Source organism: Ailuropoda melanoleuca, chromosome 19, assembly GCF_002007445.2.
Source record: "Ailuropoda melanoleuca isolate Jingjing chromosome 19, ASM200744v2, whole genome shotgun sequence".
Classification (NCBI taxonomy): domain Eukaryota; kingdom Metazoa; phylum Chordata; class Mammalia; order Carnivora; family Ursidae; genus Ailuropoda; species Ailuropoda melanoleuca.
The window spans coordinates 5198680-5217960 of NC_048236.1; the positions used below are offsets into that span (position 1 = coordinate 5198680).

General features: G+C 41.7%; 1 protein-coding gene across 1 annotated transcript in view; it reads left to right on the forward strand.

The window, feature by feature from the left end:
* Positions 1 to 6957: 6957 nt before the first annotated feature.
* The window catches only part of MEP1A (meprin A subunit alpha), a 40313-nt gene continuing 27989 nt past the window's right edge, over positions 6958 to 19281 (forward strand). Inside the window, exon 1 of the mRNA XM_034648261.1 lies at positions 6958 to 7024. Coding sequence (XP_034504152.1) covers positions 6958 to 7024 — 67 coding nt within the window. The remainder of the gene's footprint in view (positions 7025 to 19281) is intronic.

Here is a 19281-nt window from a genome sequence, read left to right on the forward strand (position 1 = left end):
CTAGTCACTGATTTCTAATTTCATATCACTGTGGTTGGAAAAGATGCTTGATATGGTTTCAGTCTTTTTAAATTTGTTGATTCTTGTGTTGTGGCTTAACATGTGATCTACACTGGAGAACCTTCCATATACACTTGAGAAGAATGTGTATTCGGCTGCTATGGGATGGAAGAGCCTGTATTTATCCATTAAGTCCGTCTATTCTAATGTATCATTTATGGCCAATGTTCCCTTATTGATTTTCTAAATAATCTACCCATTGATGTAAGTGGAGTATTAACATCCCCTATGATTATTGTACTGTTGTCACTTTCTCCCCCTTTATGTCTGTTAATATTTGCTTTATATGCTTAGATGCTTCTATGATGGGTGCATAGATATTGAGAAATATTATATTCCCTTGTTACATCGACCCCTTTATCATTATATAATGCCTTTCTAGGTCTTTTTTATAGTCTTTGTTTCAAAGTTTATTTTGTCTGATATAAGTATAGTTTCCCTAGCTTGCTTTTCATTTCCATCTTTTCCCATCCCCTCGCCTTCCGTCTCTGTGTGCCCTTACTCCTGAAGCACATCTCTTGCAGGCAGCATATAGATGGATCTTGCGTTTTGTTTGTCTCTTTATCCATCCAGTCATTCTCTGTCCTTTGATTAGAGAATTTAGTGCATTTACATTGAAAGTAATTATTGATAGGTATGTACTTATTGCTCTTTTGTTCACTGTTTTCTGCCTGTTTTGTAGTTCCTTTCTGTTTTTTAATTCTTCTCTTGTTCTCTTCTCCTGAAATTTGATGATTTCTTCAGTCTCAGGCTTCGATTCCTTTCTTCTTACCTTTTGTGTATCTAGTATAGGTTTTTGTTCTGTGGTTATCATGAGGCTCGCATCCTATGTATATAGCAGTCTATTTTAAGTTGATAGCAATTTACGTTTAAATGCATTCTAAAACTCTACATTTTTAACCCCCATTTAATGTTTTTCATATCACATTTTACATCTTTATATTTTTGTATCCTTTAGCTGATTATTGTAGTTAGAGTTATTTTTACTACTTTTGTCTTTTAACCTTCATTCTAGCTTTATAAGGGATTAATCCACTATTTTTACTATATATTTACCTTTGCCAGTAAGATTTATACTTTCATGTGTTTTCTTATTACTAATTAATGCCCTTTCTTTTCAACTTAAAGAACATTACATTACATTAATTACATTAACATTTCTTGTAAGGCCAGTTTAATGGTAATAAACTCCTTTAGCTTTTGCTTATGTGGGAAGCTCTATCTCTTCTTCAATTCTGAATGATAATCTTTCCAAGTAGAGTATTCTCAGTCGGAAGTTTTTCCCTTTCAGCCCTTGGAGTCTATCCTGCCATTCGCTCTTGCCTGCAAAGTCTCTGCTGAAAACTGCTGATAGTCTTATGGGGGCTGCTTTGTATGTAACAAGCTTTTATCTCTTGCTGCTCTTAAGATTTTCTCTTTAATTTTTAACATTTTAATTATAATGTGTCCTGGTATGAATTGTTTTGGTTCATCTCATTCAGAACCTTCTGGCATTCCTAGACCTGGATGTCTGTTTCCTTCCCCAAGTGAGGGAAGTTTTCAGGGATTATTTCTTCAAATAAGCTTTCTCTCCCTTTCTTTCTCTCTTCTCCTCCCGGGGACCCTATAATGTAAATGTTATTCTGCTTGACATTTTCCTATAGGTCTCTTAAGCTATCTTCACTGTTTTAAACTCGTTCTTCTTTCTGCTGCTGTTTGGGTAAGTTCCACTGCCTTGTGTTCTAGGTAACTTATCCTTTCTTCTGCTTCATCCATCCGCTATTAAACATTTCTTGTGTACTTTTGTTTCCGTTATTGTATTCTTCAGCTCTGCGTCTTCTGCTTGCTACTTTCTTATATTTTCTATTTCAGGTGAGGTTCTCACTGTACTCATCCATTTTTCTCTCCAGGTCGGTAAACATTTTTATGACTGTTGCTTTAAACTCTTTATCAGATAAATTGCTAATCTCTATTGCATTATGGCTTTTTCCTAAGGTTTCATCTAATTCTCCCATTTGGAACATATTCCTCTGTCTCCTCATTTTGCTATTCTCTCTACGTTTATTTCTGTGTGTTAGGCAAAACAGCAATCTCTCTCATTCTTCAAGGAGTGGCCTTGTAGAGGAGATGAGACTTATCTTTCAACTTTGTCCTAGCTCTTGGTTGTGTCTTAAACCTTTGGATTGTCTAAGCAGCTTGATTTATTCTTGATCGGTCCTAGTAGTTGAAGGTGTGCCAAGACCTGTCAATTTTTCAAAGCATAGGGCGAGGTGTATTTCAGTCAGCACCTAGTTTCAGGTTGCTTGGAAGCCAGGGCTTAGCAGAAGCTTTTAAAGTATGCAAATATATACAGTCCTGTGGGGCTGCAGGAGTAACCCCTGCTGGCCTCCACACCAGAGATCTGGGGGCAACCCCTGGGTGAAAAGCTCCTTTCCAGGAGATACCAGAAGCTGCAGCAAGGCCAAGGAAGAGCACAAACATGGCATTTCCCAGCCTGTATTTCCTGAGAGCTCCTCCATAACCTCTAGATATCTGGAAAACCTGAATTCTACCTCTTAGGCAGAAGCTCTAAGACAAGTAAATAGGCCTTTTTCGTAGAAAAGGGGGTGTATGTTTAGTCTGCTAATTACGTAGTGCTCTGGGGAGTAGTAGCCTGATAAAAACTCTCTCTCTAATTACAGTTACAGTCTCTTGGGACCCAGGAACACAAGCCCCTTGACTCCCAGAGTCAGGCAATCAAGGAGCATCCCCCGTGTGGGCTGCGCATGCCCACCACCTCTAGCAAGGCTGTGGGAGGGTGCAGGGCTGGGACACCTGCTCTTAAGGAAGAGGGACAGCACAAAAATGGTTCCTTCCAGTGTCCCCATCCCTGGAGGGAGTATGAGCAGGCCTCTGCTCCTCTGGAAGGTGCTTTAAGATCAGCCAATGAACCCCCTTCCCATGTAGTCTCGGTGCCTGTCCAAGTGCTGCTTTTGCACTGGTCTCTGGGGTGAGTGAGTCTGTGCACAAACCCTTAAAGAAATGTATCTGCTGACATGAGCCCCCATTGGTTTTCAAAGTCAGACATTTTGGGGAGCTCATCCCTCCACGGCAGGTCCCAAGGGTTGGGGTCAGTTCTCAGGGAGAAGCTCTGAATTTGTGAGGCCCCTTCTCATCGTGGGTTGCCACACTATGAGTGGGGTTTTAGGTGAGACCGTGTCGTGTCTCTGTCACTCCTACCATCTGGATGTGGCCCTTTTACTCTTTGTTTTGCAGAGCTGTTCTGCTAGTTTGTAGGTCTTTTTCAGAGGGGACAGAGCCATATGTGGTTGTAGATTCAGTGTGTCTACGGGAGGAAGTGAGTTCAGAATCTTCCTATGCTGCTTTGAAAAGTCTTATCCCGTGTCCTTCTTCAAGAGTTAATTCTGCATTCTTGGGATCTTTGGCTAAAGGACTTCAAACCACCTTCACCTTTGTGACATGCTCTCAGAGGGTGGGGAAATGAGACATCATTTTAAAATTACATTTCTTTAAAAAAAAATAGAACAGCTTAATACGTTTGATTCACAACCACTTATTGGAATTTGTTCTAAGGCAATAATCTAAAGTACATACAATTGTAAATGCAAAGATATTTACTGTAGCATTGACTGTGATAAGCAAAATCAACTGAAAAAGCCTCTATATCAACAACAAAGACTTGGTAAGTTAAATCCAGTATATCCATTCAGCGGAATTATATGTAGCCCCTGAAAAACATGTTGTTAAAGACTATCGACTCGGGCGCCGGGGTGGCACAGCAGTTAAGCGTCTGCCTTCGGCTCAGGGCGTGATCCCAGCGTTAGGGGATCGAGCCCCACATCAGGCTCCTCTGCTATGAGCCTGCTTCTTTCTCCCCACTCCCTCTGCTTGTGTTCCCTCTTTCACTGGCTGTCTCTATCTCTGTCGAATAAATAAATAAAATCTTAAAAAAAAAAAAAAGAATATCGACTGACATGGGAAGACATTTATTAAGCCAGGCTATGAATGTAATGTAACTTTTTGTATGGGGAAAAAAAAAAGCATAGAGAAAATTCTAGGACATATACCAAGATGCTAACAGTGGTTATTTCAGTTAATGGGATTAAAGTTAGCATTTTCCTACACCGTTTTCAAGTTTTTTTTTATATTGAATAACTACTAAGTTTATAAAATAAACTGTTAATTAAGTTTATAGCTATAAGTTTATAAGAAAACTGAATAAACATTATTTTTAAAAAGCTGAGGCATCTGAGGGCCCACAGTTTTTTTGGTGGGGCTGTGCACTGGTGGGAGCTTGCTGAGGGAAGATTGAGCACTGATAAACATTCTCAAGAAGGAAAATTTAGGAAAAAGAGATGACATTCTAACTCACTGTTTCCTTGAAAGACCTGACGGCCAAAATTTAAGTGAATAAAAAGTTTATATTATTATAAAATATACACATACAAATGTTTTTTTAAAAAAATGAAAGGTAACTGACTATATGTCAAAAGTGGGATTTGGGGTGATTTTTCTCCTCTTTTTAATGTATTTTTAAAATTTTAAACATTAAATACTCCATAATGGGCATGTTATTACACTATAAATATTTTTTTTCCTGACCCAATAAATGAAAAGGCTGACCTCTCAGGAGAAGCTAAACTTGAGGGCCTTGAAGACAAAAATGTGCAATATTCTTGGTTTTCTCCTTGGCATCCATCATGGACCCAAGTGCATTTTGGTAACTGGGTCAAATACCAGCTGGATGGTTACTATATCAAGCTGGATTCCTGTGCTACTCATGTTCCTTCTTAGTGCATGGAATTGAGAAATCAGTCACATATTAAACTAAATAAATACAATAAAATAAAATAAAAATGAGTAGCGTGAGTATTGCCTTCAGAATTGAGAATAGAACATTTCTATTTCTTCAGGAAAATAACTGGCCGTAGAGAGATAAATCCCTGGAGATTTAAGAATCAAGAGCTTTGCTAAACATACAGCCAGCCATCAATTGCTTATTTGGTTTTGTGACCAGGATCCATGGATCCACCGTCGGCATTTGTCCCTCATCTGGCCAGACAGGGGACATGTACTTGTTAATCACGCAGGGATGTGTGGTGATTGGGACAAAGCTTCAGAACATGTTGTTTCCATTTGCTCAGCCGCATGATGGTCCAAATCCAAAGCAGATGGTTGGGTCTTCTCTAAAACATGTGGACGCAGGACCATGAAACCCTATCTGAGCCTCAGAAGCTGCTCATCTTACAAGAAGATCAAAACCCAAGCTGTCATGAAGCCCATGAAATTAAATTCATTCCAGGCCTCTGATTTGAAGATAGCATAGCCCTCAGTGCAGAAACAATAACAGTTAAAGTACATCTTTACAAAGCATTTGATATATGGGAAGACATCTCTCTATATTTAAAATTCTCTTGACATGGTAATAAAAGAGGCAGAACAAGTCTCACTAGCCCCATATTATAAAAGAATAAACCAAAACATAGATTGCGTATTTTGCCCAGTGTTATCCAGTACCTTTGTGGAAGAGGTGGGATGTGGACCCCAGGGATCCCGATTTTTTTAAACTCCGTTTTATTGAGATATAATTTACATACAATAAAATCTACCAATTTTAAACATACAATCCCTTGCTTTTTGACAATTCATAGAGTTACATAACCACCAACACAGGTTACAGAATATTTTCATTACTTTACAAGTTTCTTTTTGTCCTTGGTAGTCAGTCTCCTTCTACTCCCACCCTTTGGTTCCTGGCAACTGCTGAATTGCTGAATTGGATTCTATTCCTATAGTTGTGCCTTTTCTGGTGTTTGATATAAGTGGAATCATACAGCATATTTGACTTTGGTCAGATATTTGACTTTGAGAGCTCAGCATAGAGCTTTTGAGATTTATCCATGTCGCTGTGTGTGCTGGTAGTCCAATTGTTTTTTAAATTACTTAGTAGTATTCCATAGTGACAGTATTTTATTGTGCATTCTATTTTATTCTAGAACTCTATCGTGATCTATGAATACATCACAATTTGCTCATCTATTTACCTTTGATCCATCTCTACTTTAACATCTACTAAAATCCTGAGGGATGCTTGCCCTCCCATGATCTTCACCTCTATCTAAGCTCCATGAGAGCAAGGGGACTGTCTGTCTGGTTCATGGCTGTTTCCCCAAAGCCTAACACAATGCTTGGCACAGAGGCATGATCAATAAAAAATTTGTGGGCAAATGCACGGATGAACAAATGAATGAATGAACACAATATGGCAGTCTAGGTAATTGCCTAAGAAGGAGAGCACCTGGAAAGGGAACCAAGAAAGAGAACCACAGCATTAAACTCACATTCGTATTTTTCAGGTTCTGGATACCATACACAAGTTCTCTGAGTTTGGTCTTATAAAATGAGGACCGTAATTCTTATCTTATGGGATTGTTATGAGAATTTAATGAAATGGCTTATGTAAAGCATCTTACACAGGGCCTGCCAGGTCATAAGTGCCTAATAGGCCATCTGGTTATTATCATGATAATTGCTATTATTTGGATAAGACGAAACGACATTCAAGGTAGGAAACTTTGTAGGCAGTTAGCAAACTGCTCTTCCCAAAAATTTAACTGAAAACCTCAAGGAGTGGCTAGGGTTCTTTCTTTCCTTTATGTGGAGTCACTTAGCCCATCCATTCACAGGCTGTCAGTGACTGGCATCCTTGCTTGCATGTTTGTGCAGAGCTGTCCTCATGTGTGTTTTGCAAAGTGGCTGCCACTGTAGTGTTCCTGGTCTCACCATTGGTGATTAGAAGATGAATTTATGTTTACAAATTTGATTCAGTATATGAATGTGAGCAGACCTGCTACTAATTCAAGAAGACTTCTTAGCTAATCTACTTACTTTGACTAATGACCCTTAGAATTTCCAATAATGCCCCCACACAGGCCCTCCCATTACTTGCCCCCTGTGCTAACTCAGATTCCTATTAAGGTGTCAGGTAATGCAGCTGGCCCTGAACAGAGCTGCTGGCCACTTGCATGAAAGAATCTGCTGTCCCCAAAACAGTTCTGTGGTTTTCAAAGGGAAATGGGACTATAATTCCCATGTGTTTTCTAAGAGGGCTAGCCTTTTTGTTCTCTGGATCAAGTTACATGTGTGACTTACCATCATCTTGCTTCCATTAAATGACCTCAAAACTGAATGACTTCTCCCAGGACAAAGAAAAATCCCCAAACCAAGTCCCACCCATTCTTTCTCCAACATCATCTCTTTCTGAAGAATTTCATCTGTCGGGGCTTGCCTCACCCCAGCCTGTAGCCTTGGCATTATTCTCTATGACTAACACGGTCTCCCTCCTTAAAATGTTTTAGAGTCCAAGAATCCTCAGATGACCAGGAAGGTCTTTGTAGCTAATAATTAAATGTCCCTTTTGCAATTTAAGCTGGCTTCTTTGTACCCTAACTTCAGGGACAGTAGTGTTGAAATAAATTTCCAAGGCTAGATGGAGCCATTCTTGTCCAGGGTGCCACATCAGTAAACCCAGCTTCTATGATCCTGTAAGTGTTCCAACAGACCTCCAGTCAGCCAATCCCCAAACGCCAGGCCAACTCGGGCTCTCTACTTATTTCCTTGCTCCTTGATTTTTCTAAATAAGGTCAGATATGCCACCCCAGTTGATCATGTCCTGTTTTTGTGTTGCTGCTTCTAATGCTTTGTAAAACTCGCTCTTGCCCCAAATCCCTCAGGAAGAGAACTCCACTGCTTATGAGGCACAGTGCTCCCCGAATCTGTAGACTGTTTTCCCTTGGATCAAACATGTCAAACTTATTACTCGGTTGTTTTGGTTTTGGCATTTGACAGTAGAAAATAGTTGGACCTCTTTCCCTTTAGAATCAGATTTCCTTTCAAAGAAAAACCCATTCCCAACTGTGTCTTCCCTTTACTCAACAATTCCCATTTGTTTGGTCTTCCTCCCAGATGCCATGGTCGAACTTGGCCTCTTGGACAGTGATGACCCTTGTAATTAACAGACGTTATAGACATTTCCTCAAATCAGGGGGCAATCCTTTAGCTCTCTGTTGAGTCTGTTTTAAATGCAAGTACTCTATAAGGGCTCAATAAGTGGGAAAAGAATTGGCAAACTATGAAGTAAGCCTCTTGCCTGATTCTTCCCAGCAGCATGAAACATGGGCAACTATGTGCTCTTTAGGTCCTATAAAGGAGGAAAAGCTGAAACGAAACCCACTGGATGCCCACCTGGACATGGAGAGGAGTTTATCAGGGATCTCAGTGCCCAGGACAGTAGGAAGTCTCTGCTTGGCTCCCCAGTGGAAGCCGCTGGAATTGGTCTTGGTGCAGTGCAAAATGGAGTTGCCTGCAAATGTCAATGGGTCTCCCATTTTCCATGTAGGATTCACCTCATGCTTGTTAAAAAATGTGAGTTTTCAAACTACACCCCTAAGAGGCCGTTCTCGGAGGTGTTCTGAAGTGGATTTCTGCACTGAAGATCTTTCTAATTCTTAATGTTTTATATGTCCTCACTAGGAAACTGGAGGCGGCTATGATCTTTTGATTTTCTTATAAGAAGGGAACCGGAGGAAAGCTAGCTACAAAGCACAATCAGAGTGGAAGCATCTGGTTAACATCAACCCCCCAGAGCCCTGTTTATCACAGTGTATTCCATCGACTACCTGCATGGGAAGCAGGGGGGTGTTTATTGAAAATATCGATTCCTGGGCCTCAGCCCTAATCTGAATTAGAATTTCCAAATTCTGGGCCCAGGAATCTGTAACTTAACACACTTTCCAGGTGGATTTTGAAAGATGCTATAGCTTGAGAACTGTTTTCCTCTGGGCTAAGTCTTCGTAGTAAATGGTTGGAGATGGATGCTATGGAATATGGGGCCTGCATGTTACAGATTGGTGGGGGAGACCTCACCCCTGGGCTTTGGGGGCCAGTTGTAGAGAAAACTGCCTCTCAGGTAGTATTCTAGGAGCATTGCCAGGAGCTGCATGGCTTTGGGAAGGTTTCTTCATCTTTCTGTGTCAGTTTCTTAATCTTTAAAAGGGGTGTAACAGTAGTGACTGCTTCATAGAATTGTTGTGAGGATTAAATGCATAATTATACTTCAGATCCTCCGAACAGTGTCTGGCCCACAGGAAAAACTGTGTACATGTTGTTTGCTGTTGCTGCTTCTTCTATTATAATTGTTATCCCAATCTCAACAGTCTAGGGGGTCTGTTCTCTAAAACCCAGGAGTCAGCAAACTATGGCCCTTTATCTGTTTTTTTAAATAAAGTTTTATTGGAACACACCCATGCTCATTCATTTGTGTTATTATCTATGGCTGCTCTCCTGCTGCAACAGTGGAGTTAAATGGTTGCTACAGGGACCATATGACCCACAAAACCTAAAATATTTACTCTTTGACCCTCTTCAGAAAAAGTTGGCCAACTCTTGCTCTAAATGCCTTCAGGCCCCTGTTTAACGTTGATCACCTGAAGGAACAGCGAAGGTGGTTGTGTCGGAGATTAACTGATGGTCTGATAGTCTGTTCAGAGCAAACCCTGTGAGTGAAGAAGCAGAAAGTGGCAAGTGGACGAAGCAGAGGGCAGAGAACATCCCTGAGGAGAGCTTGGAGGGATAGGACTTTGCCAGTTACGAGGGGGTCCTGGCCTCAGCTTTTATGAGGCTGGAGCCTGCCTGACAACAGGAGAGGGCTTTCCTTTTCCCACCTGCCAATGGCTTTTCTCTTCCAATCTTCAAACCCTTTCCTCGATTGGTCAGTTGATAAAATGTGCTCACTGAGATCGAAGCAAACCGCCATATCCAATAGCTTCAAAGAAAATTATATTTTACTTTATTTCATCCAGCATAATTACTAAGTGCCTACTATGTTCTAGACACTGGGACAGGATCGGAAAATAAAACATGACCCTTGCCCTGTGGAGTGCCTGATCTATCTTTGAACTGCAAAGCCATAAACTCTTCAAACCCAGAACTTAAGACTCCAGGCTTTCTCACTGGACACCCCGGGACATAAAGTGCCTAGGGTTGCAAATAACTGGTAACTAATTAACACCCAGAGTCAAGATCATAAAAAGGAAATCACCTGGGGCAGGTTATTGTCTGTTGAAGACCTATGATCCCATCAGTGGACGTTCTGCCGAGCAACAAGTGCACTGAGCACTGTGTTCTTCTTGCCTGTCTTTTGCCAGAAGGCAGTGTGCGTGGATAGAAAGAGCTAGAGTTGCCCAGATGCTTCCTATGTCCCTGGTACCTGTGTTTTATGTAGGTCATCTCACTGAATCCTTGTACTAATCCCATTAAGTAGGCACCACTATCCAATTTACACAAGGAAAGCAGGTGCTCAAAATGGCACAGCTAGTCAGTGGCAGAAGTGGGATTTAAATTCCTGTCCACGTGACTCCAAAGCTGTTGTTAGAATATATCACTTAGGTAAGTTTAAGAAGGAAGGGAAAGATAAAAGCGTATCAGGGGGTAGGGAAAGGTGGAGAGAATTCAACAGCCCCACGACTGCCCATTTGAAGAACTAACACCTGAGATTTAGCAGGAGGGGTACCAAGGCAAGAGTGTTGCCCTTTTCTTTAGAAAACAGAATAGCAAAGTCCTAAACCCCTGCTTCCTGGCTCCAGAGTGAACAAACGTTCATTCTTTTCTAATTACGTTTAAGAAGTAAAAGTCTCCTGGGTTTTCCTCCCATATACTCAGAGCCAATTAGTCTCATGGAGTAGATGTTTATCAAATCCGTCCCCACCCATTTTTTAGTCATTAGGATTGTATTAAGCCTGACCTAAGCCACGTTAGTTAGCTGTTGGGCAAGTTCAGGTTCTTTTGGAGAACACTGGTGGCTTCCTATGGTTGGAAAGCGTGGGAGATGGCTCTCCACACCCTCTTACAACCTCACAGTCCGTGGCTATAGTGGAAAGGAAGCCATCACAGATTTCCTCAGCCCATCGGAGGCTAGCCCCTGGCTCTGTCATGGCTCCTGTTTTATAGCTCACGAAAGCCCACGTTCGGCCTCAGGAAATGCTTTTCTGACAGGAAGTGCTGTTCTGACCACAGGACCAGCCCATGTGTCCACACAGTAGGTCTGAGGTGGAGACAGGCAGGCCCTGGACCTTGAATATTGCTCTGACACCAAAGACTCTCAGACCTCTTGCATGCAGGAGTTGGGGGGTGTATAAATACACGCGGTACCATGCTGGGGCAGGTAGAGACCACAGTGCACACCTCTTGCCAGCACTGCATTCAGCGACAGAATGCTGGTAGCCTGAAACTGACCATGATGGGGGTATTTACATCCCAGAAATCAGCAAACACTACACATAAAGGCTTGTTCCCTCTGAGAACTGGTTGTTGAACATTTATCTGTGCAAGACTGAATATATGCCATTTTTTTCTTCCAGTATGAATACATTTTTCTAGTTCTTTACTATTACAAAAAAATACCACAATGAATATGTTATATGGTACTTTGTGTACATATGTGTGTATTTCTTTAGGGCATATGCCTGGAAGTGGACTTTTTAACTTATGAAAGATGGACATTTCAACTTACGAGATAGCATCGGATTGCTGGTCTACCAGCAGTATGTAAGATTTCCTGTTTCCTCACATTCTTGTTGACACTTGGTATGGCCAGCTTTCTTCATTCATGCCAATCTGAGCTTGAGGTAGCATTTCATTGTTATTTGAACTGATTTTTTTTCTTTTTTATGTCCTTTGATAATTGCCTTAAAGTATTTCCATAAAATGTTTATTCATTCTTTATTGGATTTAAGTTCTTTATGGTTATTTTATAGATTATTTTTATTTCTTTTGTGAAACGGATCTTTTATCTGTTATATGGACAGTTTTCACTGTTGTAGAGGAATGTTATTGCTGGTGTGTACAAATGTTACTGATTTTTATATGCTCATCTCAGTATTAAGCTTTTCAAACATTTCCCAGGTCTGGGGGGCTTGAGATTTTATGTTAAACTTGGTATCTGTTCTTCAAAGGGTCAATGACATAGTCTTTGGTTACTTTTTTTAATGCCACAGTACATATGTGAGGGTCAAAGTTTCTAAGATGACAGCCAGGGCAAGGTCCAAAAAGTATTTATTATAAGGTGTCTTTGTTAAGTCTGTTCATTTGCAACAATGGTTTGGACGAAATCCACTTGTGTCCTCTCTTTCATCTTGTTTTTTGCCCACATTGCAGCTGTATCAGTAAGTAGAATTCTGTTCTTCTGGTTATTTAGAAATATTAATTCTAGTATATGTCATGTATTTTCTGTATGTTTATTTCCTTTCAGATTAAGCATCTCTCTGAAGGAAATGGTAAGAATCAATTGAAACGCATAGAATGTTTCTGAACTTTCTTTCTCTCGCTCAGCAGGATTAGTAACAATGTTTTTCCTACTTTTAACAGTGCGTGAGGGAGAGTTGCATGAACAGAAGGCTATTGCAGAAATCAACTTAGGTGGGTTCAATTTCTGCCTTATTCATGCTTTGAAATAATTTCAAATCTTGTGTTACAATTGCTGTAAAGCTCTTACCTTCATAATAGGGTGCTGGGTAACCTTAGGGGAGAAATATCTATTGGTGCTTTATTAGAATTTGCAGAGTTTCTGAGAAATGGAAATGTGGAAAGAGAATGATGGTTAGACCAAACTCTCTAGAGGAACCAGTGAGCGCTCCATGGATCTAGGAATACATCACACGAGTTTTGGTTGTAAAAATGTCACTTTTCCTGTTTCTATTTTGAAAAAATGAAAGAAAAGTGGATGATTTTTCCTCTTGCTACATATACACGTATATGTATGGACGTATACGTGTGTGGTCTATGCCTAGAGTTATGTTTCGAGGGGGAACCCCAGCCCCCCTACGGGTGCATCATATTCATAAACACCTGTTTGCTCAGGACTTAGGGAAGAGTGTAAAGGTGTTTCCATTTCGACATCTTGTCTACAGACATTTTTCTCGAAGAACTCCATCAGTCTGGTCCATTACTGAGAGGAGAGAGAAGCTGGGTTATCATCTCTTTTCTCTCACTTATCCTGCTTCTAAAATGAGGGAGAAGCCTTTACATTTTGGGTATCTTTGGTTTGGATTGGCAAGCAGCAGAGATAGTCATGATCTTAAACGCCATATGGTTTTGAATATCAATTGCATGTTCATTTGTCAAATACTGCCGGAGAGTGAGGGCTGTTATCACTTTGCAGGAAGGGACAGGGATTTCCCTGTGGTTGAGGTGAACTGTCCGGATCACAGATGGCAATGAGGGGGCTCGCCTCCAGGTCTCCTGATTCAGCGCAGTGCTAGCCGAAGACTACAAAACTGAGAAAACCCATACCTAAGGGTTGAATTTCTGTGGCTTTGTCACAGGGAAGGCAGGCTTTACAGGGAAGGCAGGCTTGTTGATACATAACTGGAAAAGCTTGAAATGGTTTTAAAGAAATAGTTTGGTAAGGGAAATGGGTGAATAGGCCCCAAGACTTCAGAACCAGCTTCAAATTCTCTCTCTTTAGTGTCAGGCAACCAAGGTGTATGGACTCGCGGGGATCTGTTGTAGTTTAAAATGGGGCTGGGACTGGAATTAGAGTTTTCCTGATCCCATCCTTATTTGTCTAGACCAAGTAATTCTTTAACCTTAGAGCCATTGTTTGTGATTCTTCTCCACCACCCTCTCTGAGCTGTGACTCCAATGAAGAAAGGTTACCATGTGGGTTTTTTCTCCTTTTAGGTCATTCCAACCCAGCTAGCATGATTGTTAGGGTTGGCCGCACAGCCAGATCCTACATCACAAAAACTGTTCAGGAAAAATCAGAGAGGAAATTGTCACCTTTTTACCTATCTTCTCTCCATGCCTCCCAATTTAACCTTCTACCCCAAGATTTGTTGCTTTCAGTCTTTTCATTTCAGTGAAAGCAATTCCTCCCTTCTAGGTCCCGAGGCTCAGAACCTCTGAGTCTTACCTTCTTCTTGACGTACACGTCATCAGTCAGCGAATGTATTAGCTCTACCATCAAATTAGATCACGGGTTGCGACTTCTCTGCACTTTCTCTCTTCCTGTTCCTGTCCAAGCCATCTGGTCTGGCCAGCTTCTGGCAGCCTCGTAACTTCTCTTGCCTTTCTGCCATCACCCCGCACAAGCTATTCCTCAGAGTAGACAGAGCTCTCCTTCTGATAGGATTCAGGCCGTGTCACTTCTCTTATCCAATCTTCCAGTCTTCCAGCGCTGGCCAGTGCTGATTGACATCTCATCCAACACCGAACAAATGCCCTAGAACCTGGATTCCCGAGGTGTGTTCCACAAGCCAATATCACCTGTATCACCTAAGAGTTTTCTAGAAATGCAGCACCTTCAGTCTCATCTCAGACCTACAGAATTAGCACCTCCATGTTGATGGACCCCAGCTGATTCCCTGCACATTAAATTTTGAGATGAGCTGACCCTGGCCAGCCATCTCATCTCACTTCTTACCGCTTTCTGCCCTACTTACTTGGGCTCTCCGGCCACCCTGACTTCCTAGCTATTCCTCTACAGAGGTGGTCCTCAGTGTGTGGTCCCCCCACCAGCAGCATCAGCAACACCCGAGAACTTGTTAGAAGTGAACATTCTCAGGCCTTGCCCTAGACTTGCTGACTGAGAAACCCTGAGGGTGGGGCTCAGCGGTCTGAATTTAACGAGCCCTCAGGAGACTCTCATGCTCAAGTTTGGAAAGCTGCTCTAAGACATCAAGGCTTTCCTTCCTCACTCCTTTTTTTTTTTTCTAAAGATTTTATTTATTTATTTATTTGAGAGAGAAGGAGAGAGAGAGAAAGAGAGAGAGAGAACACATAGGGAGAGGGAGAGAGAGGAGCAAACTTCCTGCTGAACAGGGAGCCTGACACGGGGTTCGATCCCAGGACCTGAGCCGAAGGCAGACACTTAACCAACTGAGCTACCCAGGTGCCCCGTGCCTCATTTCTATTCGTTGTTGCCTTTGCCCTCAGTACTCTTCCTTTATTCCCCACTCTGTCAGATTTCTGCTTTAATGCCACCTCCTCAGGGGAGCCTTCCCTGACCACCTTTATAAAATATCAAACACCCTACCCCTCACCACTTTTCTCCCCTACTCTTCTTTATTATTATTATTATTATTATTATTGCTCTTTACACCGTCTACTTCTCAACATTTGTTTGTCTGTCCTCCTTCCCCAGTCAAGAATGTCACCTCCCTGAGGGCTTTGTCTGATTCTCTGCTATATCCCTAGCATGCAGAACAAAGTCTAGCATACATTAGGTGCTTAATAAGTATGTGCTCCCTGAGCAAATTGGTTAGTGAATCTCCTGAGGCTTTTTTTTTTTTAATTTTTATTCTTTGGAGAGAGAGTACATGTGTACTCTTGCATGTGAGTGGGCGAAGGGGGGTGAGCAGAGGGAGAGAGAGCGAGGGAGAGAGAGAATCATAAGCAGGCTCTATGGACAGGGGGCTCAATCCCACAATCCAGAGATCATGACCTGAGCCGAAATCAAGAGTCAGATGCCCAACCGATTGGATCAACTGAGGCTTATTTTTAATGGACATATGTTTTTTTGGGGGATGTGCTACCCCCCCACACACACACACTGCTGCACTCTCTTACCCCTCCATGACCCCATCTACACTGACCAACCTGGGGGCCAAGGTCTGAATGAGCTTGTTCATATCATTCTAGAAGGGCCCAGCTCTCGCCTCCACCCCTAATCCAGGCCAGTGTCAGAAAATGCAAGTGTTTGTTCTTGACAAGCCTGAGCCAGAGCGTGGATAGATGAGTGCATATTACCCCTACTGAAAAGTCAATTCAAAACCTGGCTCCTACTGCCTGTGGGGCAGGGGTATCAACGCTACTTGTTTTTGTTTGATTGTGCCGTTATCATATACACAGGTTAGGCTTATAGAGGTTAAGATATAAGGACATGGGGAAAGGAATCAGGGTGCCTTAGTTAGTCATTAGCAAGTGAAACCTCAACTTTTCCTAATACCAAAAACCCCAGTGGTGTCATTTACCATGTATGAGCCGTCCGCTTTGTCACCGGGGACCTTTGTAACCATGCGAGGCTGTGGTGGTGACCCTTCAGCTTGATTTCCCAGCCGTAAATCAGGCGCTGTCCTCAGAATGAAGTACAGTCCCCTGACCCTGTTTGAAGTGCTTTGTGTTTTACAGGGAGGATGTTTGTCAAACATGAGAGTTGTCATAAGAAGAGACGCTCATAAATTTTTCGCACAAGGATCTTCCCTTTTAAGAATCCTCTTTGCAAAAACACCAGGAGGCCAGAATCAAGGAATACCATAAGGGAGAAAGTTTATCACATGAAGCTCCTGATAGCAGATACCTGGAGATAAAGTTTGAGTGGATCTGTCCATGTTTGCCTGGTCTTTATTGCAAGCTTTGAGCTTGGCTTTGGAGGCTACCATTGTTTTTTCCTGGGACAGAGCAAAACCAACCCATTTACTTTGAGTCATGACGAAGGATGGAACGATAGCAGAAAGGGCTCTGGATAGGAAGTCGGAAGTTCTCAAGCCCACTCAACTGCTGACCACGTCGTGCATTACTTCCTGTCTCAAGATTCCCTTATGGCCTCCTAATGTGCAAGAGGTTTGGAGCCAATGATCAAAAAGATCCCTTATAACCCAGAGGATGTGATAATACGTGATACGGATGAGCTATTTACATTTACTCAATTAGAGGGAGTTACGCATTGTTTCAAAAAGACTTTGACCAAAGATTAACAACGCAAGAGTTACAATGGAAAATATTAATTTTATTATGAGAAATGCCTTTTACTAATGCTCATTCAAATATTTTCTTTCTTTCTTTCTTTCTTTCTTTCTTTCTTTCTTTCTTTCATCTTTTTTTTTTTTTAAATCTCTGTCTAGCGGAGGGCTTGGACCTCTTTGAGGGAGACATCCTCCTGCGGGTGAGTATCTGCCAAGGACACAATAACATTCCTCAGGACTGGCTGGTTTTTATGACTGGGAGGTTCTGCTGTGTCCAGCTCTGGGCTGGGCACTGTGGCAGACATGAAAGAATCTAATCTGTCATTTGTATCCACAAGGGCTTCCACTGTGGTTGATGATGACAAAAACAGATGAGAAATTAGTAAATGGTACAAAGAATCTATAATTATCACATTACTTGTTCACCCAATTTTCATAGTAAGTGAAGAATGAGAGAAGGAAACGCACCAATATGTTTAAAGTGGCTATCTCAGTTTTTGGAAATTGCAGATCTTTCAAGTTTTGTTCTTAATAATTTCTCTGAAGTTTCCAAATTGTCTGCAATGAACTGTGCTGCTTTTATAATCAGAATACAGACACTTTTGCTTGAATTGTATGATAGGTTGTTTGTGGTGTGAAAGTTTAGGAAAGGAGGAGGCCAGGGGACCTCAAAGACTCACCTTCCCCGTCATCTTTGCCTTGTTTCCACAGAACTCCAGAAATGGCCTGAGAGACCCTGACACCAGGTGGAAGTTCCCCATTCCTTACATTCTGGCTGACAATCTGGGTAATATTAATTGTTTTAATTAGGAGTTTTGGGTTTTACTCTTCTATTCCCCTGCCCACTCCTGTTCATTGGCTTCAGACTGGGAATAACACCAATGCATATGAGGGTTTCCAAGCCCTGATGATTCTTTATCCCATGGGATAAAAGGCATAACATTCTATTGACCCAGTGCTGCTTAACGAGTCTGTGATACAGTGCATCAAATAGTAATTTTAAAAATTACAGAGTATCAAAAAATAATTTTAAAAGTTCAGAACACATTAACATGTTAATAAAACCAAAAGCACCATAAAGAACAAAAAAATACAATGAAATATAATTTGGCTTCACAACCACAAAAAATTTACACTTTCAATAAGTTTGTTTAGGTGAATCTAGATATATTTTCAGCATACTGATTTCTTCCCCTTTTGTTATGAGACAAACATTCCACACTTTTGAGAAATAGAGAAGTCTGTATTTCACATGCTCAGGGTCCTTGTCCCTCAGTGTTAATAATTTCAATTCTTTTCTCTCTCAAAATAAAGGACTGGTTAAGTTATAGTTCACTTGTGGTTGGAAATAATACTTGGAGGAAATAAATAAATATTCAAAGCTGCTTGTGGACACTGGCTGACCCCAAACAGGTGACTGACACCTGAGCAGCCATGATGATGCCGTGCCTGCGAGGCCCATCCCACACGGATGGAGGGAGATCAGAGGAGGAGGGAAGCTGGGACAAGCTTGCTCAATTTTAATGCGCTGCTAGTCTCCTCCCACTCTCAGGAGATAGAGCTTATGTTTCAATATTTGCCATCACTGTTATTAGTGCTGATCCCTTTTCTGGAGGAGAGCTAGATAGAAACAAATGCTGTTGTTCTCAGTGATGTTTTTTGGAAATTTGAGGTTTTATCTCCCCTCCCCACCCCATGTTGCCTGCATGCTTGCAAATTCACAGAGCACCCATATTTATTGGACTGTGATTTAAGAAACATCAACTTTGAGAGGGGTATTTTTCCCCATTACAATTTTTCTTCCTATCTGTCGCACCTGCGCTTTCCCCCCTTCCATCAAGACATAGGCACACTTATTGCATCACCAACATATGCTGGACACCGGGCCTTCACCTAATATTTGGTCTAAGCTTCACCACACCTCCGTGAGGCGTTAAGTCAGTACCTCTCAGACTTTTACGTGCATAAGTCTCCCCTGAAGATCTTGTGGAATTGTGCAGTAGATCGGGGGTGGGGTCTCAGATCCTGCACCGTCCCCCAGGTGATGCTATTGCTTTTGGTCTGTTGGTCACAGCTTAAGTAGCAAGGTCTCTTTAGCTGTAAGTTGGTGACAGATTCAGAGAGCAAGATGGAAGCCGGGAGGCCTGAAATAAGATAGCAGCAGAAGGGACACTGCGGTGGTTCTCAAGTAGCCCCACAGGAGAATCACCTTGAATGTTAGGAAAAGTTCAGGTGCCTGGGCCCATACCATTGCAAAAAGCAAACATCCTAGAGTTTCGTAATTGTATGCAATTCCTTTATTAAAGTTAAATTACACAGAGTAAAATATACAAATCAGTGTAAAAGTCAATGGCTTTCGATAAATGCATAAACTTATGTAACCCAGTCTCCCATCACTCCAGAAACTTCCCGGGTGCTTGTTTCCAGCCAATCCCTACCCCCCTCTCCAAGACACTACCATTCTAATTATTTTTCTCTATAGATTAGTTTTACCTGAATTATA